General features: G+C 42.2%; 1 protein-coding gene across 4 annotated transcripts; it reads right to left on the reverse strand.

The window, feature by feature from the left end:
* Nucleotides 1-469: 469 nt before the first annotated feature.
* On the reverse strand, nt 470-27,827 carry LOC130429969 (NACHT, LRR and PYD domains-containing protein 12-like). Of its 4 annotated transcripts, none has more exons than XM_056758826.1 (10): nt 27,741-27,827; nt 22,680-22,855; nt 17,072-17,140; nt 15,015-16,910; nt 14,448-14,618; nt 8,709-8,879; nt 2,187-2,291; nt 1,949-2,113; nt 1,815-1,861; nt 470-1,097 (listed from the first exon to the last, which is right to left on the reverse strand). In XM_056758826.1, exons 2-10 carry the CDS (start codon nt 22,835-22,837, stop codon nt 535-537), a joined length of 3,345 nt encoding a protein of 1,114 aa, XP_056614804.1. In that variant the 5' UTR covers nt 22,838-22,855; nt 27,741-27,827; the 3' UTR covers nt 470-534. The 4 variants fall into 4 exon arrangements, 3 of the variants coding, with proteins under 3 accessions (XP_056614804.1, XP_056614803.1, XP_056614805.1); XM_056758825.1 differs by having other exon boundaries at nt 2,187-2,357; XR_008907709.1 differs by having other exon boundaries at nt 1,004-1,097; nt 1,949-2,063; nt 2,187-2,357.
* Nucleotides 27,828-27,984: the final 157 nt, after the last annotated feature.

The raw sequence follows: 27,984 nt of genomic DNA on the forward strand, positions 1-27,984 counted from the left end.
CCCATTCCCATACGATATCAAAACCTGTAATATGTAACATTGCAACATGTGATGGGTTTTCCCAGATTTCTTTTATTGTGTTGTATTTTCTTAGTTATTATGGCTTAAATCAAAACTAACCGCAGTGTGATTGATATTAATTGGAATGCAAAATCAAAAAACATGATTCTTGAAAATGGATTTATAGCGTTTTGGAAACAAACTCTTCATATATATATATAGATATATATATATATATATTTATATATAATTCTGCTCAAATTTTTTATTTTGTTTTTGAATCCTAAACATGGAGCCTACTGGAGGAGATGCCGAAGACTAATGCACAAACACACAATGCACATACACACACTCTATACAGTACTTGTACTTGGATTTTCTTGTTCTTAACACAAAGTTCTTGCCTCTACACACACACACACACACACACACACACACACACACCATAATGTCCAGATGAAAGAAAGCAGAAGAGAAAGATTTTACTTTATTTGTGTAATAACTCATGTGGTTATGTGTGTGTCTCTCTTGTGTTTAACAGGAGGCTCTATAGAGGCTGTTTATGTCACACAAACACACTGAGGAGTTAAAACTCACATAAAATCCAGCACAGAGAGGCTCAGTGAATGTTGTGTAGTATGTGTGTAAGTGTGTGAGTGTGTGTGTGTCAGAGACGCTGTAGAAAGACAGAGTGCCGGCCGACTGGTCCACATACACTCCTGCTCTCTTACACACACCTGAAGAGACACTAATGTGTGTTTGATTCCTATTGTGACGTGCAGTGAGTCTGTGATCAGTGCACTCCAGACTCCATGATTTTACATTGAGTCCAAACCCACTCTCATCACTCCTCACTCTCCTCTCAGTGCTTTTATATGACACTGATATGTAAACACTTGATCCGCTCCATTCAGTCTCCCAGTAACAGCGTCCAGTCAGACTCTCTCTACACAACACCTGAGGATACACACCAGCAAATCTGTCTGGATGATCAGGATACGACTGACGCTGTCTCACACGTGTGATCTTTCTGTTCTCTTCAGACACTTTGAGGAAAGTGTGTGTTGTGTTTAGATCCAGTGTGAGATCAACCGCATCTGAACACAAGAAGACACATTTATAACACAACAACACAACAATCACTAAATCAATCTGTGTGTGTGTGTGTGTGTGTGTGTTGTGTTTAGATCCAGTGTGAGATCACAGACATCTGAACACAAGAAGACACATTTATAACACAAAAACAAAACAATCATTAAATCAATGTGTGTGTGTGTGTGTGTTGTGTTTAAATCCAGTGTGAGATTAACCGCATCTGAACACAAGAAGACTCATTTATAACACAACAACACAACAATCACTAAATCAATCTGTGTGTGTGTGTGTGTGTGTGTGTGTTGTGTTTAGATCCAGTGTGAGATCACAGACATCTGAACACAAGAAGACACATTTATAACACAACAACACAACAATCATTAAATCAATGTGTGTGTGTGTGTGTGTTGTGTTTAAATCCAGTGTGAGATTAACCGCATCTGAACACAAGAAGACTCATTTATAACACAACAACACAACAATCACTAAATCAATCTGTGTATGTGTGTGTGTTGTGTTTAGATCCAGTGTGAGATCACACACATCTGAACACAAGGAGACACATTTATAACACAACAACACAAAAGCAATATGTGTGTGCCTTTGTCTGAGTGTGTTTCAGGTGTGTGTGTCTCAGGCATGTTTCTGTGTCTCAGTTGTCTGTGTGCGTGTCTCAGGTGAGTGCATGTGTGTGTGTGTGTGTGTGTGTGTAGACTTACACTTGCGTGGTCCTGCTGTAATTCTTCTCTCTCCTCCATGACTCACACTACACAAACACACACACATAAAAGACAGAAACATGATGTGACATTGGTCTGGTGTGTGTGAATCATGTGTATGTTGTGTGTCATACTTGATTGTGTAGTTTGGATCATTGAGTGTGTGAGAGAGCAGCTGAAGTGTTGTGTGTTGTGGGTGATTGTAGCTCAGATCCAGCTCTCTCAGGTGTGACGGCTTTGAACTCAGAGCTGAAGATAAAGAACAACAACCTTCATCTGTCACCATACAACCTGACAACCTACAAACACACACAAACATGTCAACACACTCTTCACTTTTCTATTGTGACATCAGTGTGTAGAGACAAACACCTCAGTGTGTGTAGTTGACAGTTGTGAGTCTTGAGAGCATCAGAGATCAGCTTCACTCCTGAATCCTTCAGATCATTGTTACTCAGGTCCAGCTCTCTCAGAGACCTTGATGAATGTAGACATGAAGACAACCTTACACAAGACTCTTCAGTCACATTACACAACGACAATCTAAACACAAACAAAACACAATGACACAAAAGACACAAACGTTATTTTATAAAGATCATCTAGTGTATATATAAGGCATTATAAATCTCTTATGTTGAATAACTTTGCAGTGCAACCACTTAGAGACAAGGGGGTGTGGTCATTTCACTCAGGCAACCAATCAGTATCACAGTTACATCGTTATGCTAAGCCACGCCCATAGCAACCAAACAGCTTAGCCTAGCAACCATTTTGCAATACCTGTATATCTACATCAGAACATTGTAGAGACATGGGGGTTGGTTCGTTTCACTCATAGCAAAGAATGCCATATACTGGCAAGGCAGATGCTAAGTCACGCCCATAGCAACCAAACAGGTTAGCCTAACAACCATTTTGCAATACCAATATCACTCCATCAGCACATCGTAGAGACATGGGGGTTGGTTCGTTTCACTCATAGCTAACAGTGACATATACTGGCAAGGCAGATGGTAAGCCACGCCCATAGCAACCAAACAGGTTAGCATAATAACCATTTTGTAATGCCTATATCTCTGCATCAGAACATCGTAGAGACATGGGGGTTGGTTCGTTTCACTCATACCTAAGAGTGACATATACTGGCAATATTCCCCATTGACTTAACATGGGACAGGGAACAGGCCCATATAAGGCATTATAAATTTATTATGTTGAATAACTTTGCAGTACAACCACTTAGAGATAAGTGGGTGGGCTCATTTCATTCATTCTATCTGTCCTTCAGCAGTTTCATCTTCCTAAACTTGATGAACACTATCAGAAGATGCTCAATTGTCCCTTGATGAAGTGAAACTGGTCCTGGACTCGATGCCAAAGAAAAAAGGTCCAGACAGTTAGGGAATCCCCCTGAAATAATTTCTGTCATCTGGAATTCTGTCATCAGCTGCTGCAGTAATGCAGTCGCTGTACCGGTCTGTCGTGGTGAAGAAGTAGCTGAGCCGCAAGGCGAAGCTCACTATTTACCGGTCAATCTACGTTCCTACTCTCACCCATGGTCATGAGCTGTGGGTCATGAGCGAAAGGACAAGATCCCGGATACAGGCGGCTGAAATGAGCTTTCTCCGCAGGGCTGCTGGGCGGTCCCTTAGAGATAAGGAGAGAAGCTCGGTCACTCGGGAGGAGCTCAGAGTAGAGCAGCTGCTCCTCCACACCGAGAGGGGTCAGCTGAGGTGGCTCGGGCATCTTTTCCGGATGCCCCCTGGACGTCTTCCCGGGAAGGTGTTCCGGGGATGTCCCACCGGGAGGAGACCCCGGGGAAGACCTAGGACATGCTGGAGGGACTATGTCTCCCGTAGAGCAGCGGATCATCCCAACCTGCAGCGATCTTCCCCTGGGCATCTTGGTGGTTCCGGAGATGTTAGAGACCGTGTCCACGTACCTCGATGGTGGGGCAGCCAAAGGCTACGTCGAGATCCCCCAGGTGGAACTTGGGGGAATCGGCCACGTCTACCGTCCAAGGCGTGTAGGACTTCGGCATCACTAGTGTCGAAGGCTTGCGCTGCCGCGGGCTAGGCTGCCTCCTTTCTACACCATGGCCATCCTGCAGTTCCGCCGGGCCAAGGCGTTGAGAGAGCTCCACGAGGGTAAGGCCGACCCGGGTATAATGCAGGGTCTTCCGTGCCGCCACTGACAGCCCCAGCTGAACCTTGCACAGATTAGTGACACAGAGAAAGTCCGCTTTCTTGATGCACCCATCTCGCAGGGTGGGTTGTTGGTAACACCGTCGAGGATTGCGCTCAGCAGTTTTTGACGGTGAACAAGCAGACAGTGGCGATTAGAAACATTTTACCGCGCCGCGGCCGCCTACAGGCTTCCGAGATCCCGCGTGACGTCTGCTTCCAGGCAGCAAAGGACCCCTTCAACTGCCTCGTCACGAAAGCCGGACCCTTTACAAGGGCCTGGCGCCCACTTACTCACAGAGTTTTTCCGTTCTCCCAAGGTGTATTTGCAGCCGATCGCACACTCAACTGGACTGTGCCCGGCAACCCGACCTCACGACCTGGATAGGCGTAGGGCCGTACATACACGACAGTTGTCACCACTCTCAAACCGACAGTGCGTGCAGCTGTCCCGCCAGCAGGCAAAAAGGCGGAGCCAACCTATCCTCCGGGGACCCCCACGACATATGGTTAGCTCCACCAGCTGCTGAACCACCCCCCGTGGGAATGGTGAAGCAGACCGTCCCCCTGTCACAGGGAGCTTGGGAAAAGCTGCCCACACTGTCTTGGTGGGTTATGCGGACGGTCCGTCTTGGCTACTCGATCCAGTTCGCCAGAAACCCTCCCAAGTTTCAGGGCATCATCTCTCCCTCTCTCAGAGGCAGGGACGACTCCGTATTTCGGGCAGAGGTCTCCACCCTTCTGGCGAAACAGGCAATCGAGTCCGTCCTTCAAGCCAAGATGTTCAGCCGGTTTTACACCCCTTACTTCATCGTTCCCAAAAAAAAGATGGAGGGTTGCACCCCATTCTAGATCTGCGTACCCTGAACACCGGCCGTAGGACGCTTACTTTCATGTCTTGATCCTCCCACGACACCGGCCGTTCCTACGGTTTTCGTTCGAAGGGCGGCCATATCAGAACAGAGTCCTCCCTTTCGGTTTGTCCCTGTCTACACGGGTCTTCACGAAGATCGTGGAAGCCGCCCTTTCTCCCCTTCGGGAAAAAGGTTTGCAGGTACTTAAACTATCTCGACGACTGGCTTATCTTGGCACACTTGCGAGATCTGTTGTGTACACAAAGGGACCTGGTGCTTCAATCCCTAGATCAATTGGGATTACAGGTCAAGCGAGAGAAGAGCAAGCTCTCCCCAGTGCAGAGCATCCATTTTCTCGGTATGAGCTCAACTCTGTTACCATGACGGCGCGACTGTCTGCAGCACGCGCCTAGTCGGTGTTGAACTGCCTGGAACACTTCAGGCAGCCAGCTGTCACCCTGAAACAAATTCAGAGGCTCCTGGGACACACAGCGTCCTCGGCGGGGGTAATACCCCCCCGGGTTGATGCACATGAGACCGCTTTAACACTGGCTACAGAGTCAAGTTTCCGAGGACAGCGTGGCACACCGGCAGCAGGCGTATGGTGATGACGCCTCTCTGCAGACGCACCCTAACCCCTTGATCTTCAATGACCTTTCTCCGGGCGGGGGTCCCCCTCTGGCAGGTTACGAGGCGTGTCGTGGTGACGACGGACGCCTCACTGCAGGGGTGGGGTGCAGTGTGCAACGGGCACGCAGTAGCGGGGCGCTGGACGGGCCCCCGTCTGCGCTGGCATATCAATTGCATAGAGTTGTGGGCTGTGCTGCTTGCACTGAGAAGGCTACGGGCTCTCGTGCAGGACCGGCACGTGCTGGTCCTCCAGGACAGCACGACAGCAGTAGCGTACATCAATCGCCAGGGTGGCAACGCTCACGGCTAACACGACTTGCCCGACGTCTCCTCCTGTGGAGTCAGCAGGTGATCCGCTCGCTGCGGGCCACGCACATCCCAGGCGAACTGAACCAGACAGCCGACACGCTCTCTCGTCAGTAGTGGCGACTCCACCCCCGCGCAGTCCAGCTCATTTGGGTGCTGTTCGGGCAGGCACAGGTAGACCTGTTCGCCCCCCACGACACCACCCATTGCCCGCTTTGGTACTCCCTGACCGAGGCCCCCCTCGGCACGGATGCCCTGACATCCTGGCGCACAGCTGGCCGCGGGACAAGCGGAAGTACGCCTTCCCCCCCAGTGAGCCTCCTTGCACAGACACTGTGCAAGGTCAGGGAAGAGGAGCAACAAGTGTTACTGGTTGCGCCATACTGGCCCAACCGCACTTGGTTTTCGGAGCTGATGCTCTTGACAACGACTCCCCCCTGGCCCATTCCCCTGAGAGAGGACCTGCTCTCTCAGGGGATGGGCACGTTCTGGCATCCCAGACCAGACCTCTTGAACCTCCATGTCTGGTCTCTGGACGATACAAGGAGATCCTGAGCAGGCTGCCCCCCTCTGTGGCGGAAACCATTGCACAGACTACGGCCCCATCTACTAGGTGGCTATACGCCTCTAGATGGCGCCTCTTCTCGTCCTGGTGTCTCTCTCAACGAGAAAGACCCACTGAGGTGCTCGATCGGAATCGTGTTTTCCTTCTTAAAAGACTTGAGACTAACATTTCCCCTCCACACTGAATGTGTATGTATGCCACTCTTCACGACTCAGTTGATGGAAAGTTTCTAGGGCAGCACGACCAGGTCACCTGGTTCCTAAGGGGCGTGAGAGGACGGAATCCGCCTCGTCTCCGCTCCATACCCTCTTGGGACCCTAACGTGGCCCCCCAAGAGCCCTCGGAGGTTCCGATCTTCCTCACCTGACGAGTAAGACGGCCCTCCTGATGGCGCTCGCTTCCTTCAAGAGGGTAGGGGACCTCCAAGCATTCTCCGTGTCCCTGGATTGCCTTGAATTCGGCCCTGGCAACTCTCACGTTATCTTGACACCCAGGCCCGGATGCGTGCCCAAAGTTCCCACGACTCCCTTTCGGGACCAAGTGGTGAACTTTCAGGCGCTCCCCATAGGGGAGGAAGACCCAACCCCATCCTTGTTGTGTCCAGTACGCGCACTGCGCCTCTACTTGGACCACACACAGAGCTCAGAAGCTCTGACCAGCTCTTTGTCTGTTTTGGAGGACAGCAGAAGGGGAAGGCTGTCTCCGAACAGAGGCTGGCGCACTGGGTCGTGGATGCCGTTACGACGGCATACCGGTCTCAGAATCTCCCATGCCCATTGGCAGTGAGGGCTCACTCCACAAGGGGTATAGCCACATCCTGGGCACTGGCCAGAAGCGCCTCTCTAGCAGACATCTGTAGAGCTGCAGGTTGGGCTACGCCCAAACACCTTCTCAAGGGTCACAACCTTCGCGTAAACCCGGTGTCAGCCCACATCCTGCGTGGCGACATGTAGGACTGGCATCCGGGGGGGCATATGCCTGCGAAAGCACCTTCCCACCCTACAGTAGGTTAGGTCAGTGTGCTATCTACCTCTCTTCTTACCCAAACACAGGTTAAGAACAGGCATTCCATACATAACTAAGCAAGCACCCCCTGGGGGTTGGCTGGGCAGAGCAGCCTTCCCCCTTAGGCCGGGACACCATATGAACTATCACAGATAGCTCTAACCGGACCTAGTGCTACCGGACGTCTGTAACACCCCCTCCGTGGGCCGTTCCGTCTGATGTATCCTCATGAGAATGGTTCCCACTCCTTGTAACCCATGAGCTTCCCCAGGTGAACCTCCACCTTGCGGTTAACTACTCCGTCTGCAGGTTCCATGCGTTTTCCTCCAAGGACGGGACCATACCTATATCCACCATATCCCTCCCCATGGGTAGGAGGTGGCCTCTGCAGCGCATCCCTAATTAAGGAAGTTGAGCTTACCCGGTGTAAACCCGAGCCGGACGGCCTCTCGCCAGTAGAGAGCTAAGGCCTCCATCTGTGAAAGGTTACCGGTCTGTACCCATCTTTCTCCAAGAAAGCACTGGAACCCACTGACCAACACACTGGAAGTTCTCGACACAACGTCAAGAGACCTAAAGAAAGGGAACGTCTTTGGTTACGTCTGTAACCTTAGTTCCCTGATGGAGGGAACGAGACGTTGTGTCCCTTATGCCACAAACACGTATCGTATTCTGCTGCAGTCTAAGAGGCTCTCAAGCTCTTCAGAACAAGAGGTAACTGTACTGCACGCCAGCTTCCTTTTATACCGGACATCCGGGGGCGGAGACCGGCATGCAAATTTCATTCGCCAAATTTCATTGGCCTTTTCTATAGTAGTCAGAATTGATTGGTTCTCAAGGGCGAACCCCATCTGTCGTTCTCGACACAACGTCTCGTTCCCTCCATCAGGGAACTGAGGTTACAGATGTAACCAGGACGTTTTAAAGTCTGCTGTGATTGTGGTCATTATACCCTGAAAGATATTTTTAAAGACAAGAGTCTCAAAATAATTTCTGTTTCTCTCTTTCAGACTGAGATGAGCTGTTAAAGCTGATGGTGTTCTCTGGGTCACTAACACCTCTATGGGAGCGGCTGGACTCTATAAGACCTCTTTTACTGCTTTACTTTCTAAGGACTATAACTCACATCTTTTCATGTAGTATTCCTACATTCCAGCTACTAACTCCTGGGAAAGGGATGGTTTAGATCAACCTGATTGGGACGTGGTGTGGGCCAGATGCTTTATGGCCTCTAAGAACCTGACACATCATTATAAATGTATTCATAGAGATTATTTGACCTGTATTGTGTTGAAAGATAAAAAATCCAAATTCATTCCAAATCATGTTAAATGGTAAAGTGTCTGACCTCAGTGTGTGTAGTTGACAGTTGTGAGTCTTGAGAGCATCAGAGATCAGCTTCACTCCTGAATCCTTCAGATCATTGTTACTCAGGTCCAGCTCTCTCAGAGACGTTGATGAATGTAGACATGAAGACACACTTTCACAACACTCCTCAGTCAGATTACACCCGGACAATCTAAACACAACCAAAACAAAAAGACACAAAAGCAGTTGTAATGACACAAATTCTACACTTACAGAAAATAGAATTTGTTACAACCAATTTTATTAGTTTTCCTCAAATTATTCCTTGTGTTAGACTTGTTGTAACATGTAACATTTATGGCGTTCATTCAGACCCAAAACTCACAAGCATGAGAACCGCGAGCGAACAGAACAGTTCCACAAGCGAAAACAGGGCCGTGACGAGCACATACACAATTCTCTCTCTGCTCTCACAACTGCTCAACACTCTCTTTGTCGATGTAAGTGTGCTTTATTGACATGACAAAATATACATTCAAATTGTCAAAGCATAAAATAAAGTCTGATGTATATAGTGCAACGTAAAGTGGTTTATAATATATATAAATATATAACAACACTCACTCGCTTGCAGAGTTGACTTCTGAGACTTTGGGGGCGGGTCAATGGTTGATTCCTCGCTCCTTCATTGGTCACTTTTAACACCGGTCACACACAGTCTCTGACTTTTACAGAAACTTCCTCATTTGACACAACACCAAACATTTATTTGTCAGTTTTTAAACTTGGGTTACAGTGTTACTGATGCCCTTGACTTTATGGATCCACATAAGTTAAAAAAGAAATAGTTTAAAACCAATGTTATTAGATAGCTCAAATTAACTGACTCTAGAAGACATTTCATTCTCATATTTTACCAGAATATTTCTATCCCCACAAGTTCTTTTCTCTTTTCACTTCTCAGCGGGTTAATAACAGTTGACATCATTCTCTCTGTAGTTGCAGCAGTGCTGTTTTAATATGACAGAGGAGAACTGGCTCTCCCGCTTGAGTCTGGTCTCTCTCAAGGGTTTTTCTGACAATCTAACAAAGTATTTATTTCTGTGAAGGTCCATCAGTGAACATTGAATACTGTCTTTTAATTTTTTCCTAATCTATTACTTTTATTATTATTATTTTGATTATGATGTATTTAAAGCTGCTTTACAACAACGAAAAGAGCTACACTGTCAAATGAAATGTAATTGAATGTAATTGAATATTTTTATAGAAGATTTGAATTTGAAAAGGTCATACATGAAATGGAAGTAAAACTATATTATACACCATCAATTTCAATGACAGATGTAAGAAATCAAAATGTCACTTGCTTCAATTCCAACACATATCTAAAACAAGGTGATCATCAAGATACACGTCAGAGACTGTGTGTGACTGTGTTAAAAGTGACCAATGAAAGGAGAGGAGAAATCAGCCATTGTCCCGCCCCCAAAGTCTCAGAAGTCAACTCTGTGAGCGAGTGAGTGTTGAGCAGTTGAGAGAACAGAGAGAATTGTGTGAGTACTCATCACGGTCCTGTGCTCATGGACTGAGTTTTCTCAAGCGGAGCAGAAACGCGCTCTCGCATGTATTCTTAGCACTTTCCTGTAGCTCAGTGGTAAGAGCATTACATTAACAACGCAAGGTTGTGGGTTCGATCCCAGGGGATTGCAAATACCTATGTAAAATGTATAGGATAAAGCAATGTAAGACGCTTTGAATAAAAGCGTCTGCTAAATGCCTACATGTAATATAAATGCACTCTCGCAAAGGTGTGTTTTTGCTCGTGGAACTGTTCCGTGCACTCGCTCTCATGATCCACTCCCTTGTAAAGAATGCTGGTAAATCTTCAGCTATGTTACTGTAACTCAACACAAATCATCCTCAACCAACCCATAAATATAATTGATATTAATCATCTAAATAGTCAAATTGGCTGTAACAAAATGAGTCATTTTAATTGAAAACTGTTATGCCTGTTGAAAAAAACTGCATATGCTGGGTCAGGTATGTTTTGATGCTGGTTTGACAAGACAAGGACCAGGGCTGTGTTTCCAGAAATCTTCTTAACGCTACATCGTTCTTAAGTTATACCTTAAGCTGTGCCTCATTGTAAACCGTCTTATACCTTTTGTAAGTCATACACTCGAAAGGTTGGTCTAGAATGCTCTTAGCTATACCTTATTGCCTTTGATAGTTCATTCTACATAGCAGTTTAATTCCACATATACAATTGAATATAATAATTGAATATAAAATTTGATTTATTATTACATTTATATTTTTTACTTTAACTTAGTTTAAATTTGACAAATAAAATAGTCAAGTAGTAATACACCCAGTGTATTGAAGTGTTTTCATTCATAAAATTGCCATACACAGATGGTTGTAAGCTTTTGTAATTATAGCTTATTATCCCAAGGCACTTTAGCTGGCAAATCTTTCGACAGAAAAGACTTAGGAATGAATGTTATGGGGAGTTTGGTCAAACTTTGGCAGTGAATATCTGTTCTAAATCAAAGACGAGCGTCTGCAGAGTCAGTTAGTGCCTGTGCACTTTTTCATAAGAGAACATTTTAGTCTCCTGGCTACCAAATGAGAAGAGACAATTCTACAAAAATGTCGCCTGCCACGGGAGCAGATTCATCAGCTTTTAGATCTTGTTGTTCTTACTAACTCAAGACCAACTCAACGGAGCAGCCCCTGAATTCAGATGTCTTTTATAGCAACATATACTATATTATGATCATATAAACCAGGTGTTCCCAAACAAAGGTATCTCATGGCACACTTTTAAATGAGAAAATAGGGAAAAAAACACACATTCACTCCCTTTAAGTATTTTTCTTTTTCTTGACATGAATAAAAACATTTCATTGCAATATCAAAATACCACATTTCAGGGCTGAACAATTATGGCATACCTGTTTATATTATTGCTCTTGATATTGTAAGTGTGATTGATAATGTTGATCACATTTAAATGTTTTAATAAACGCGGCCATAAGCTACGCTTGGTGCTGTAAACAAGCTACTTGAGCATCATTTGTCCAAGCACAATAAACCTGTGAACTATACAAGTGTAATTGTTAGTTGCTGGAATAAAGGTTTTTAATGCACCGCAACAGCAAGCGGCTTTGCGTGACCCTCCTTATCAGCCATAGCTTGAGAAGCTTTGATATAAATGACCATACGGCCAGTTAGTGTAGCGTGTTGAGACATTTGGGCATTAGATTGTGGGTTCACATTGATTTCACAATTAAATCAAAACCATGGTTGGATTTACTTTGTGACTTACTTTTTTTACTATTTTTATCCAATGAGTCATAATAAATGCAACTTCAACTATTTCGAAAGTGCTTCTTTTATTAAGAACTCTGCTATCTCACATAAAGCAGTCTGTATTAAAGCAATGAGCCGTGTGAAGCAATGTGTTACAGAGCATTGTATAACAGCTAAGGGCGTTGAAGCGAGTGCCTAAAACCCCTCAGCTGTTATAAAATGCTCTGTTACACATTGCATCACACGGCTTATTACTCCACATGCTTAGCAAGGTTAAATAAAACTAAGGAAATAAAATGATATTTAGGCTATGTAATACGGTCAGCCGATATTTATGGGGGTATTTGATAACGGCTTAGAACTAAGCTCAACCAATCAGAATCAAGGATCAGAACTGAGCGTTTTATAAAGAGTGAATAATTGATTGTCGATCGATCAATATCCATTAATTCAGCCCCACCGCCATGGACAGCACCTGTTAACATGGCACGTAGGAAAGTAACCTCCTAAGTAGGGATGAGCGAGTACAGCATTATCTGTATCTGTATCTGTCAACCATATGAATTATCTGTATCCGTATCTGTACTCGACCTGGGCGGGGCCTAACCCGGAAATGGGCGGGATTTAACCCGGAAGTGGGTTGGGTTGTCTTGAGATGGGCGGGGCTTTAACCTGTATGTTATTTTAAGCATGCAATTGATATGGGTTGATCATAAATTGTTATATTTATTGATGATTATAAAACTATTTACATGACAGCATCAGCATTGAGCTTCAGATCAATGGTTTTGATCACGATAACAAACAAACTATATACAGAATAAGTTTTGCAACAATGAATACAACACATGCGGTTGCAATTATGAAGTAAAATGTAATGAACAAGAGTTTTCATCTCAACATAACTTTCTTTTTTAACTTTTAATTAAAAACTGGTTAGAGCTGACAGCTGACGGTTTGAAAAAGACAGGCAGAGACGCAACGTGAGTCGCTGTCATGATTCTCAATGTGAGACATGGCGTGAGAACCCAATTGCAGGCAGACACGGACGGTAGATGTGACAGGGATGTTTATTAACAAATAAACACAACAAAACAAGACAGGCAAAACAAAAACCCACGATGGGGGAAAACAATACAGGAATATATATACTTTAACAACAAACAAGGACACTGACTTACTAAACTAAGAAAACAAACACTTGGAACAAACACTAAACTGACACTTACTATACAGGGAACAGGAGCAAGGTACAAGGACGTGGACGTGGACGTGGACGTGGACGTGGACGTGGACGTGGACGTGGACGTGGACGTGGACGTGGACGTGGACGTGGACGTGGACGTGGACGTGGACGTGGACGTGGACGTGGACGTGGACGTGGACGTGGACGTGGACGTGGACGTGGACGTGGACGTGGACGTGGACAGCCAACAATGCACGAGCACAGGACAATGAAACATGAGGACTCTTTATAGGAGACAAACAGAGGATGGTAACGAGCAACAGGTGCTGGGGATTAGCACTAAGGAGAGGCTGACGAGGAACGAGATGTAGGGAACAATGACTAGACACGAGAAAGATCACTCAATCTCACACAAAACCATAGGTTATGCCATGACTCCACTCAAACAACAAGAATAAACATGACATGATAGTGGAATCATGACAGTCGCATTCTACCAAGCAGCACGTCTGAACAAACCCCACGTTTATCAAAACTCTACTGGTTAATAAGTAAGTACTACAAACCGAAGTAAAAAACAAACCTGAAGCTGAAGAAACCCTAAACGTTAACGGAAAAGACGCGTGAACCTGAGTGACTGAGGGAGAGAGAGAGAGAGAGAGAGAGAGAGCTGAGGACACAGTCAGCAACACAATACATCTGTCTGTGTGAAGGGGAGGGGCGGATTTATTCAATCCGAGCACAGATATTGACTCGTACTACTCGTATGATACCCTCGTATGAGGCAAAAGTGCTTTATCTGTACTGGATACACGTTTCAGCCGAGTATCCGTCTCAACTCTACTCCTAAGGTATAGTCAGGAAACACAAGTAGAAAAGGAAAACCTGTAGTTCACCTTTAGAGTCTCCGAAGCACTATAAAAGACAACGTTATCGGGAAACACAGCCCAGCACAAGACCAGCTTAAACCAGCATCAAAACACACCAAACCACCATATGATGTTTTTTTCAACCGGGATATTTTTAAGTTGAATCAAATTAATTTTAATTTAATATTTTGAATTGTGTCTAGTAATGATTTGCTGTAACTCACATAAAGAACCAAATGTCAACAGAAACAAAAACAGAAACAATGATTTTCAATGACACCAACATCAAAATGAACAATATAAATAACACAAGTCATTTCAGCTCAAGTGAATAAAGAACATCTAGTGTATGAAAGACACTATCATTTATCCTTTGAAAGTATTTTCAGTGAAAGTGTGTGACCTCAGTGTGTGTAGTTGACAGTTGTGAGTCTTGAGAGCATCAGAGATCAGCTTCACTCCTGAATCCTTCAGATCATTGTAACTCAGGTCCAGCTCTCTCAGAGACGTCGATGATTGTAGACATGAAGACAAACTTACACAACACTCATCCGTCAATTCACACCCGGAAAACCTAAACACAAAACAAAATGATACAAAAGCATTTTTATCAACACAAAATCCAGTTGTCTAAAAGGTTGTGAAGAACATCTATGACAGCAGATTTATCAGGATGCAGGTCACAGTCAATACATCTAAAACAGAGGATGAAATAACCTACAGACACACAAAGTTACACAACATCATCTGACATCGTCTCTTTATTTATCATCATGATATTTCTGCTCAACAAGTTTGATGATTTAAAGATCATTCATGTCTGAAGCTCAAGTGATGATGAGATGTAAATGTCTATAAGCAGTAGTTATAGTGATGATTGATAAGACAGCTGAATATTACACGTGTGAACATGTGACTTTATGTGGAGAAACACACAACTGAATGTCACAGATGAGAAGTGAATACTCACAGAGCTCTTGTGCAGTTGTTGACTGCTGGTATGAGTCTTCTTCTGCCCTCCTGTGATGTGTTGTATTTCTTCAGATCAAACTCATCTATCATCTCCTCTGACATCTGAAGCATGTATGCTATCGCTGAACACTTAGCGGCAGAGAGTTTCTCCTCTGAGTGTTTGTCTGATCTCACAAACTTCTCAATCTCTCTGTACAGAGTCTGATCATTCACTTCAGACAGACACAGAAACAGATTGATGGATCTGTCAGATGAGAGACCATCACTTTTCTTGATTCTATCTTTAATGTGCTGTGTGATTGTGTTGATGTCCTCTGAGCTGTTGTGTGTGTGTGTCAGTAGATCCTGTAAGAGTCTTTGATTGGTCTCCAGTGAGATGCCCAGTAGAAATCTCAAGAAAAGATCCAGATGACCAGTTTCACTCTTAACAGCTTTATCTACTGCTGATGTTAGTAGCTGAGACAGAGAGATTTCATCAGACCTGCTCTTTTCATGATCAGAAATAGAGTCAGAGTCATAGTCATATCTCTCCTCCAGAATCATCTGCAGATCTTCAGAGTTCTTCTTCATTAAACAGCAGTAAAACACATAGAGTGCTGCGAGAAACTCCTGAAAGCTGAGATGTACGAAGCTGTAGATCTTCCTCTGATGAAAGACAGATTCCTCCTTAAAGATCTCAGTACAGATGCCAGAATACAGCGAGGCGTCAGTGACGTCTATCCCACACTCTCTCAGATCCTCCTCATAGAACATCACATTGCCCTTCATCAGCTGTTTGAAAGCCACTTCAGCCAGTTTCACAATCACTTCTCTGTTGATCTCTGGATCTCTCTCTGGATCATACTTCTCATTCTTCATCTTCATCTGAATCAGCAGGAAGTGGATGTACATTTCACTCAGAGTTTTGGGCATTTCTTCACTGTGATCTTGTGTCAAGATCTTCTGAAGCACAGTGGATGAGATCCAACAGAAGACTGGTATGTGACACATGATGTGGAGGCTTCTCGCTCTTCTAATGTGTGACATGATTCTGTTGAACTGATGTTCATCACTGATTCTCTTCCTGAAGTATTCCTCCTTCTGAGGATCATTGAATCCCTGGATTTCTGTCACATGCGTGATGTATTTGGAGGGGATCTGATGGGCTGCTGCTGGTCTGGAGGTGATCCAGATGAGAGCGGAGGAAAGCAGATCTCCTTTCATGAGGTTTGACATCAACACAGCCACTGATGAAGAGTCAGTCACATCAGAAACTTTCTCACTGTGTTCTGAAAACATCAGAGTCATTCTGCTTTCATCCAGACCATCAAAGATGAACACAACTTTACACTCCTCATAAACCTGCGAGTCCACATCTTGAAGTTCAGGATGAAAGTCCAGCAGAAGTTTGTGAAGACAGTAACGATGCTCTCGGATCAAGTTCAGCTCTCGAAACGGAAGCAGGAACATGAAATCTACGTCCTGATTGGCTGTTCCCTCGGCCCAATCCAGAATGACCTTCTGCACAGAGACTGTTTTTCCAATTCCAGCGATGCCTTTAGTAAGAACACTCTTGATCTTGTGTGTTTGATGTGATTGAAGTGTAAAGATGTCATTGCAGTAGATGGGAGTGTCTTGTGAGTGTTGTGTTGTGTGTTTTTTCTCCATGTGTAAAACCTCATGTTCTTCATTCACTCCTTCACTCTCTCCCTCTATGATGTACAGCTGTGTGTAGATTCTCTTCAGGAGGGTTTGATTCTCTTGTGCTTTGATTCCCTCAAATAAATTCTCATACTTGTTCTTCATGATGCTTTTGTGTTTGTCTTTGACTCTCTGCAGAACATCATCCACTGATTCATGATGAGAATCCTGCTGCACGTCTGCACTCACATCATCTTCACCTCTAGTGTTTGATCTACAGAGAAATAAACACACAACACACAGAAAACAATGTGGGAATGTGAAGGAGTTCATGTGTAAATCAAATGTCAAGAGTGTAGTCTCATGTCTCACTGTAGCTTCACTTTCCATCAGTGATCATCAGTTGAATAATCAGACAGATATGTTTCTACTCACAGAGAGTCAGAAGATACTGATCCATCACTGAGATCAGGTTCTGCACGAGCTCTTCTCTGACGCTTTGATCTAGAAATAAGTGTAGTATATAAAACATCAATCATTCTTTCAAACACAATCCAGCGGTCTCTTCTGAAGCTTGACAGATGTGAGGATTATAAAGTGTTGTTGTGTTAGTGATGTTCTCATTCATGAAATGCACTGACTCATATTTCTCTCTTTCTTTGATGATGGAGACTGAATGTCTTACTACATTAATACAAATTATTTTTCTATAAAAATCTAGCGTGTCGATAGTTGCTGTTGTAAAAACATGTTAGATTTGTGGATATTATTCTATAAACACCAGGATTAAACAGTGGTCTGTTCAGATCATTTTCTCAATAAGAGTTTAGCACTGTTAGTGAATGATAAACAAATTCCTATAATCATTGTAGTGAAGTAGGTGGGACGAGACCGTGAGTATCACAGAGGAGATCAGGAGCATAAGAGGACGAGCGACCGGACCGTTGATGAGAGAGGACCAGGCCTGGCATTTAGTTGTGGTTTGTGTTATTGTGTTATAAAAATGTCTCTTTACTTTGTTGTTTAATTAAATGTTTAAATGTTTGCTGGTTCCCGTCTCCTTCCTTCCCTACTTTGAATTGTATTACAATCAAATTTAACAAATCAAGACTGTTCACGTACAGTAATAATGACATGAATGATGTGTTTTGGTCAAAGTAATGACTCTTTTAGAGGATCTGATGACCGCTTCAGAAAGCAGGTTTAGTGAAAACTCTGAGTATATTAACACTGAAATGAGTCAAACTCTGGGTTTTGCGTTTCAGAATGTGAGGTATCTGTCAAACCTGAGAAAGTGGAGTAACTCAAGCCCGTTTCTAAAAGGGAGGTCATTTCTACTCAGAGTCAGTAACCATAGCAACTTACTCTGTGAACCTAACCTGGTCGGGAGCAGCTTATCTTTGGTTAACCCAGAGTTTCTTTCCATCTCCTCCCATTTAAAGCACCAGTGGTGTAAACTCACTCATTCATTCTTTCATTAATACAGTCATTCATGACACACATTGTGATCACACAGAGACCGTCTCATCGATTCATTACATGTGTGCTTTTATAGAGGATCCTGTATGTGAAGAGGCTGCATTCATTCGTAGAGATGTCCTTTGATTTCAGGAGAGCAATTTAGGACCCGAGTGGAATTTTGTAATTTCCCTGTGAATTTATATTAAAACTGAACCATTTTTCTGTACAGTGAATTAAATATATCAACATATACTTGCGTTCCTTGCCTTGCCGTGAAAACATAAACCGTCACAGATGTTATTGCCAGAGAAGACGACTGATGGAGTTTATCATGACTTAATGAAAGGTTAACGGAGTTTCCTCACACCCTTTCTCTATGTGCTTGATGTGTGTGTGTGCGTGTGTGTGTGTGTGTGTGTGTGAGCTCTCGTCCTCCTTACGGTGCACACGCTTGTGTTCTGTAAGTGTATCTGTGTGTAACAGCATCAGTGTGATCTACAATAGAGGCATCACTCGCCTTTAAAATAAAAAAGTGCTTATAACACAACAACACATTGATGAGAAGAGCAACGGCAGTAAAGGACATGCGCTCCATGAGATATAGATCATATATCTGCTCATCGATGTAAGTTGTAGGATCTGACTAGACAATAGGTGACCATTTGGGGCATGGTAAGAATATCCTGACCTCTCAATAGGGATTTAACAGGGGTCAGAAGATGTGGGTTTTGAAACAGAGGTGACCATTTGGGGTCGTTAACACCTCTCAATAGCAACTCTAACCGGCGCCATCAAGTCTGATCCAACTGCCCTCTCTTAAGCATCCTCCATTTGGTCAGGATTGACTCTAACACCCAACCTTAGACTTCAAAGGAGTCCCCACGACAAGGATGGAGTGCTCCTCCAACGAGTACACCATATGGCGACAGATAGTTTAATTCCTCTTGAAATTGTCTGTCTTATCTCCTTATCCACAATAGAATGTTCTAAATGGATATACCTCTATATCCTCACATTGTATGTTTGTCCCCATGTTATTCGGCCTCACCTATAACCTCAAAAGCATGTGTGTTTAGTTGTATTCTGTTTATTTTCCATTCGTGTACAAACTTCAGATCAATGTACTTATAATGCTGGCATGTTTTATATCTAAACGTTTCTCTTTTCATTCCTTGAAAGATGATGTATAGCACAATAACATGTTTTATATCATATCGATTTTATTTTATTCTAAGAGTTTTACAACACCAAAACTCCTAAGTGATCCTACATGCAAATGAGCTAATAAGCGAACAAAGAAACTTGACTTCGCACCAAAATCAGCTCATCACATTGGACCACTCACCTTCCGTAAACGGAGCAATCGATGCTCATTGTCATGATTCCACCTCACCTTGTCAGGTATTTCTTGTTCTAGAGGTGGAATCATACAGGATCCTCTGTTTCATGTGGGAGAGAGACAATTTAATCTCTCTCAAGTCTACGTCATCGTTCCTACCCTCCTGTTACCTTGTAAGTATTATTAGCTTTCCTTGATTGTTTATCCCTTGCACCTGTTCCCTCTCGGTTTCTCTCCCTATAAAACATCCTCATGTTTCATTGTCCTGTGCGCGTTCATTGTTTGCTGTAAGTCTTGTCTTGCCTGTAAGCTGTTGTACGCTGTATATGTACGTTCTACCTTGGCTGTAGCTGTTTCATTGTCTGTCTTGTATGCTGTTCGTTGTCCCCTGTTCCTGGTTCCTGTTTAGTAAGTTTAGTTTAGTGTTGTTCTAGTGTTTGTTTTTGTAGTTTAGTTAGTCCCTGTTCTTGTTTTGTTTAAATATATTACTCTGTCTTGTTTTCCCCCTCGTGGGTTTTGTTTTGCCTGTTTGTTCTGTCTTGTTATATATATTAAATCTGTTACCCTTTACCTCCTGTCGTCCTGCCTCTGCCTTGCAATTGGGTTCCCCTCTGAGATTCATAACACTCATCTCGTGTCCCCGCGCTCCTACCCGGCACGTCATCGAGACCTGTCTCTCCCTTTGGAGACAGTTCATCCGGCAGCTTACATCAGCTAACTTCGTCCAACCTTCGTCAGCCAATCCGGCTCAAGAAAGAAGTAGACGGACTCACCCACTTGCTTTGAAATCACCAGGACTCATAGAACCTTTTAAACGTGCACAGAACTTGTCCCAGCACACTCAGGGAACCAATGCAAGTATCAACTATTTCCTAAAAAGGTGCGTTTAAGCTGTAACCCATTTTTACAAAGGAGATTATCCTCGATGGTTCATGCAGATGTGAATAGCTGTTTGTAAAACTGCCACTCTTTACTTTGTCTATTTCTTACCTTTCTTTACTGCATTTGTTTCATGTTTTGTTTGTTAGCATTTGTTTTTCTGTTAGTCAGTCGGTTTGTTTTCCTTTTAGTGTTGTCAATAAACCCGCATTTGTTATCTACAATTAAACTGTTGCTGTGTCTCTTATCACATGTTAACGTCACTTAAACTGCTTGATTTCGTTATAATATCTGAGGTGGTACTGTACAGTAAGAGTGTTATGTTTCCAAGGCCAGGAAAGTAATATCTTAGATTTGATATACGATCTGCGGATCACTCGCTGGACGCGTGAATTTAGTTTGTCGCTATTATCAGGTCTGCCGAATCCGATAAAGTGTATAAAATAGGTATAAATAATCATCATTAATTCAAACTCATAGTTTCCCCCGAAATGCACTACAAAGTGTACGCTGTTTATGTCACGTTTATTAATCAGGATTTTAGCAGCAGTTGAAGTGACAGCTGGTTGGTGTTACTGAGTCGTTTTGAGCTGGTTGGTGTTACTGAGTCGTTTTGTACTGGTTTTGTAAGATAATATATGAAAATAACATTCAGTTGTGTTAAAATACAATATACTGTGATCATAGAGTAGAAGCCAAATAGCTTTCAAGTGTCAAAAGAGCTGGGCAGTTATCAATCAGGCGTGTGTCGTCTGTACAGTGCAAGCTTCTCAGTTATAAACTCATGCGTGTCTTCTTCATACAGTTTTAAAGTCAGACGGGTCTGCGCAAGCTGAGCATCTTCATCAAACAGAATGAGATGCACCATTATAAAGTCAGACGCGACGCATCTGTATCGTGTGGGTTTATATGCCACTTAATCCTTGTTTATATTTGTTTACAATGCCATTTGAAGCACAGAGCAGTGAGAGTCACGGGCTTCGCTCAGCTTCTTGATATTTATTTAAGAAGGGGACAATTGTGACTATATTGTCATTAGAAGCCCTGCCACAAGCAGTAAGCAGTGATCTGTGATCTTATCCACTTCATTTCTGACAGAAGCAATGAGCCACACAGCTAAACAGCCAATCAGAGCAGAGCTCAACATTAATATTCATGACCCTTCCAAATAAGATAACAGACCATTTCATTCTAGGGAGAAATCCTGAGGCTGTAAATGGACATGTTAAACTGTTTCTGGATCATCTGTGTAAGTAATAAAGCCACACACCTTCTATGTAGATATCAGAGAACAATCGAACATATTGTTTCAATGAATTCTTTGGCACCTTTAATATACCTGGAGCGTGCACCTAGCAACAAGTACACCTAGTAACAAGTATCGGTTCAGGACTCAGATCAGCAGATACTCAAATTAAAATGACTCGGATCGGGGGCACAAACAGTGTGATCGGGACGTCCTTAAGAACTATAAACATTGTGACTTCATCTCAGAATAATGGAATCAATCTTTCATCTTGTGTATTTGGAGGAGGACGATCTACATAATATATCAGGCCAGAGAAACACCTGCGAATGTGACATCTAGTTATATATCTATAGTTTTCAGTGAAGTGTACTGTATGCACCAGACGTTCAGACAACGGTCCGTGAGGATGACACTAACGGACAAATCACTGAATGAACCTGAACGAATCGTTTTGAGGAACAAACTGAATCACTTGACTGATTCAAACTTCCACCACTGTTCATCACTGTCAATTATCATGAAACATCAATATATTGATGCACGTTAACTTGATCTTTCTTTAGACAGACCAATCTTTTCTATTAAATGATGTCATCTGATGAGTTTGAAGCTCTGTTGAACTCCGTCTGTCTTGAAGTAGATCTGATTTGTCACGGCACATTGACAGATGTTTGTTGACTTGTGTTGTGTTTATATGAACGTCTGATTTGGTCACTTTAGCTACTGTTCAATTTGAACAAGAGAAACTTTCACCTCACGACCGCATTGTACAATAATTACTGTTGATGTGATGTATTTGATGATTATGAAACAAAAAGTGCATTTAACATGTAAAATTAATATACAACCTAATGTGCGTCTGTATTTTTGGACATTTCAAGCACATTTGAACAAAACTGTGATAATCACTGATAACTGTGATGATTTTGGTCATATGGTTTCATTATGATGTATAAAAAAGATCATGAATGTTATTATGTTTCAAATTTTCTGTTACATGAGAAAATATATCAACAAACAATTTTGAAGTAAAATGAAAGTGAGCAAATCAAAGCAAACTGTGATCTAATCCTAGTTTCACAGCATCAGATAAACAACAACATGTTTCTACTCACAGAGGTTCAGATGATACTGGTCCATCACTGAGATTAGGTGGAAGACCCATGGAGAAGTTACTCTTCAGAGACACAACACTGGGTTCTGGAGATGATGAGGCTGTTTTCTGACTCTTTCTCTTCTTCTGTATCATTTCAGAATCAATGTTCTCCATCATGATAAACTGACCTCAGATCTGTAAACAGAAACACTCAATGAAACATCTACATGACTTTATATCAGCAGGCAGATTGTTAATGATGTCAGTGAAGGATCGTATGTTGTCAATGACGATACTTGGCTTTTCAATTCATTTTACAATGAATTTACCTCTCCACAGGTTTCCGTATTTATCGGCATTAAACATACACCTGAGACACGTAGATATGATGATAATAATTTTAATAGCGCCAACTTTATATTATTTTGATATTCGTTTTAAGTTTTATCTAAGAAAAAAGAAAACGCTGTTAAGATAGACACAACAAGTATAGGCTACAGTCTCTTTGATAATCACTTTTGATCAAATTCTTGAATGTAGGAAATATTTTTAAATCAGCTGAGAAAAGGTGCTTATTTTTTATCTTTAAATACGCAAGTGAAACAATGGCAGAGCAAAAAAATCAATAATAATATATAGTAATAATAATATTAGTCATAGTAGTAATAGTAATAGTAATATTAATCAAATACTACTTTATTCGTCTGAACACTTTGCACACAATAATCATTCAGGTATGAAAATTGAAATTTGTTAAACACAAAATATTACACATCAATTCAATGTTCAGGCTTTGTCACCAAAAATAATAAATAACCAAACAGCTTCATTAAGCGAAAAAGGTACCAAGAGCTTAAATATGAACGCAATCTTGGTTTAACATTGCTTAGATTTACGTCTAAATGCTGCACAAAATAAACATTGTTTTCTTTTTCAAATGACAACTTGTGTAACACAAAATATTACACATCAATTATTATTGAGGCTTATTCACCAAGAATAATAACTAAGCAAACAGCTTCAATAAGCGAAAAGGGACCAAGACCTTGTGCAGTGAACATTGCTTATCTACAGATGTAAGACACAAGTATGTTTCTTTCTTTACCATGCTTAAGATATGCTTCAGCAATCTCTCAGATTATTGGCCAGAAAAACAAGCCGGTTAACTTTTTCCGGATTGAGAAGGTCAGTATTTTGGCGGCCGTGCTGTACACACGCTCTGACGGGGTGCTGGTTGCGGTAACACACAGGTATTTTTTGCCAAGTATGCCATTAACCGAAAGCGGCTTTCATTGACTTTCCACCATTCCAGTAGCTTGTCATTACCATCTATAACTTCCTCTTGCAAGTAAGATTGGATTTCTGATTTTGCTCCCTGGTGTGCAGGTATTGTGGGCATAGATGGCTTTACTGGATGGATTAGATTAGACGACCCAGTGTTTTGGCCTTTTTAGCCGGTTGATCCTCATCCCCGGGTGCAGCATCCTCCACTCTGCATTTTTGTTTGCCAGAGTTCCACCATCTCAACCTCGAGCTGACTTCTGATCACATCAAGGTGTGTGGCATCGATGTGGTCGTTTTTATAGCGTGGATTAAGGAGGGAAGCTTTGCGCATCAATTGGAGGGTATTGTCATCATATTTCGAGTCAAGTTTCTCCAGGATCGGCCGTTTGATTCATGCCGTTATCTCTACATCGGTCTCCACCTCCTTCAGGGCGTCCTTAATATGCAGCAGCAAGGGCAGCAGAGACGAGACTGTCACATAATTCTCAGCTGATAATACATCAGTGAATTCTGCAACGGGCTTTAACCCATCCCAGACCGCTTCTAGTACAGCAATGTCCTGCCATGTCACGTTAGGCTCTTTTCATCAGCAAAAACCCTTTTGATGCCAGGAAGCTGTTCCAGGACTTTTACTACCATGGCATACATTGATCCCCAACGTGTTGCACAATCCTACAATACCAACATAATTAAAATGGCAATAATGCGCCTTATCATAATCATTTTATGGATGCTTCCATCTGGATTTTTGCAGCAGATCCTAATTTCGATGCTTAAAGCTTTAGCGATATAAGCTTTCTAGTCACTGTTTGCAAACATATCATACATGGGCAATTAAAAGTAAACTTCCCCTTTTAAAACCATTCCTTTTTTAAATATTGCAGTTCTTATTTTGACCACATACTTAAATTAATTCCTAAAACCATCTTGTTCTTTGTTCTGGTTTCACCCCTCTTCTGTCTAACGATTTTATAGGTAATATACTACACATTTTCATATGAATAAACTGCAAATACTGTGGATTATTTAGACTAAATCTTATCAGCCACTGTTGCCAAAGGGCCTAAGCACAGTAACGTTCTGAGGTGTTTTGAGTGACAGATTGGATGGTTTAGGATAGTGAGTCTTCGGAGTTCATTGTTTGACATATCAATTCTTTCAACCCTTCATTTGAACAAATCAAATATGTCATCGAACAATCGAACATTAGCAGACGTTAAGTACACATTGTGTCTTTGTGTTTAGGACAGAAATCACAAAACAAGTCAACACGGAAAGCACTTTATCATTGGAAAGGACAGATCTTCGTTTATTTAAAGTGTGGGATATGTCACCTGTGTCATGTGCGCATCACAGAAGAAAAGGTCAGCTGTTTATTAAACACAACTCGCACTCCATTCAGGTAAAATATTCCATGTGCCATGTGCTACATGGATTTGGTCTTCTGACCTTTTGTCATTGTGTCTGTTTGGCGACAGAGAAAGTGCACAGGCTCTCTGCTCACTCTTACACAAGACATGACAAACATACGTCCTCAAATAAGGATCAGTTTGTGAGATCGGCCAAGTTCGTGAGTACCGATCGAGTCGTGAAATGTGATCATCGGCCGATTCCGATCTGTGGCCGATCGCTCGGATCATCCCTAAACCATTTTAATGAATATTGTGGTTATTTGCTGTAATTACCTACAATTATTTCTAGTCTGACTATGATTGATTTTTCTCACTTTTTATTTACATTACTGTTGGTGCCACAAGATATATATAAAATAATGACAATCGTTTTTGTACCGTCAGCATATGTTGAGGTAAATTGATCAGTTTCTGGGCATTGCGGAGCTCTCGTCGTCTCCTCCAGCTGAGGAAATGCGGCTTTAATGTTGTGGCAGACCGCAGAAGCGCCATCAGTTTTAGCTTTCTCCTTAAGCGAATAATTGACAGCCAAATTCAAACAGTTCAGCCATGGCCAACCGAGCCCTCGTATGGCTTCAATTACATTGTCAGTTGTGATTAAGGCAATTTTAGTCTGTTCCAGTCGCACATGACCTCTGTCAGCGCTTCAGCCAGTACATCTGCAGTGTGATCCTCAGGAATAAATGTCGTTTCCAGGCATTTTGCCTCTAGTTTCCAATGATCCTCTGAAATATAATGGGCTGTTACAGACATGTAAGGGGCCATGTTTCTACTTCTATACTACATATCTGTGGTCAAAGCCTCTTTCATCTGGTTTGAAGCCGAAATATTGCCAATATTGTGACATTTTTCTTTCCGACCATCTCCATTCTCATTTACTTTTGAAAAATGATGGACAGTAAACGTCATTTTCATGCGTCATGTCCCGTGAAAATTAAAGTGAGTCAGTTATTAAAAAAATTGTTAAAAAATGAAGAAAAGAAGTAAATAATAAATATTTAATAATATGAATAAGCTAATAATTGTCCCGCCCCTCCTGTATCGACAGGCTGATGATCGGACGATCTGACGATGAGAATTATCGGGCAACTCTACAGTCTGCTGTGTGTTTTTATCACTTTAGTCTCTCTTCTGTATTCATGCGAGACGAGAGCAGTCCAGTGAGTAATTCCAAGTCAGTAGTGAGTAAGAGTAAGTAGAAAGAGCAGTAATTCAAAAGTCTTTTAAATGTGCGCTGTGCTGCTTCAGTGAAGTTATTAGAGAGAAATAGTGAGGCAGGGCGTGCGTGTGAATGAAAGTGAGAGACTTTTAAAAGGCATATCACTGAGAATGTGTTAATCCCATTGCACAGCACCACTTTAATGTAAAAATGAACTTGTTGCTTACATCACAGGCTGTCATTTCTTATCATGAGCGCTTTGAATAAATAGAGACACACAGCCAATATTGACATGTGTGCGTGTTCCAAAATCATGGTGTTTAGTCGTCACCTAATGGCCATTTTTCAGTATTGACGTTTGTTGACGTGTTGATTTAGATCTCAGTCAACATCAGTTAAAGTTCAGCACGCAAACAATCTTCAGCTTGGAGAAAGATATGCCTGCAGGGATGCCTTACTATCTGGAAGCATTCATATTATGTGACATCATATTGAAATCATATCTTGGAAGATAAAATGTGATCGGTATAATATGATAGTGAAAGAAAGTCCTATAGCATCACATGTTATCACCCATGTGCAGATACATACATACGTTTATATGTATATCAGAAACATTAATGAGAACCAGAAAGATGTTGTATAAAAATAAATAAAGCCTGTGGTAGAATATTGAAACAAAGAAAAGAAAACATAACACATCCCAGCTAAAAAAAACAATAGAATCATGCCAAAAAAACTGTAGAAAATCGAAAAAATTCCTATTGGAAGAATGACCAAAATAACACTACAAAACTGAATTTTGTAATGGTTTCAATGGAAAAAGCTAATAGTTCATAATGTTATTTTAATAGAAACCGTTAGAGTTTCTGTAATAGTTTTTATTGTGTTTCTAATGTTTTTCTCAGCAGGGATATAACGGTTTTGGTCACGTGATCGTAAAGTCGTTTCATAGAATGACCAAAAACACCATGAAACAGAGCAAAAGATGTTAATAGTCTAGTGTAATAACAAACACTCTTTTATCATGATGTGATGTGTGTCAGATGTGATTCTGTGATGTTTGATTTCATGATCATCCTCGCGCTCGTCTGGATCTTCAACATCTCATCGGTTTAAATAAGCGTTCAGATCGATTAACACGACAACAAGTGAAATAAAAACATGATCAGATATAAAGACATTATATTAGAAGCTGAAGGGAAGTTTATCGATTAGTTCTTACCGTGTAGTTTGTGTTTGTTTGACGACAGTTTGAGCCTCTGAGATGGCGGATATTTTCAGAATATTTTCACTTTCGTTTTTGAGCTTCTTCTTCTTCGTGTTGTTTAATGTTCGTTCTCTCGTCAGGAGTATTAGCGCCACCTACTGTAGGCTAAAGGAAACTCTCCCTGCGTGTTCAGCTCCTCCAGCTTCCACACTGGACTCCTGAACCTTCTCATCCTCATAAAGTCATAAATCCTGTGTTT

The sequence above is a fragment of the Triplophysa dalaica genome, chromosome 10, assembly GCF_015846415.1.
Source record: "Triplophysa dalaica isolate WHDGS20190420 chromosome 10, ASM1584641v1, whole genome shotgun sequence".
Classification (NCBI taxonomy): Eukaryota; Metazoa; Chordata; class Actinopteri; order Cypriniformes; family Nemacheilidae; genus Triplophysa; species Triplophysa dalaica.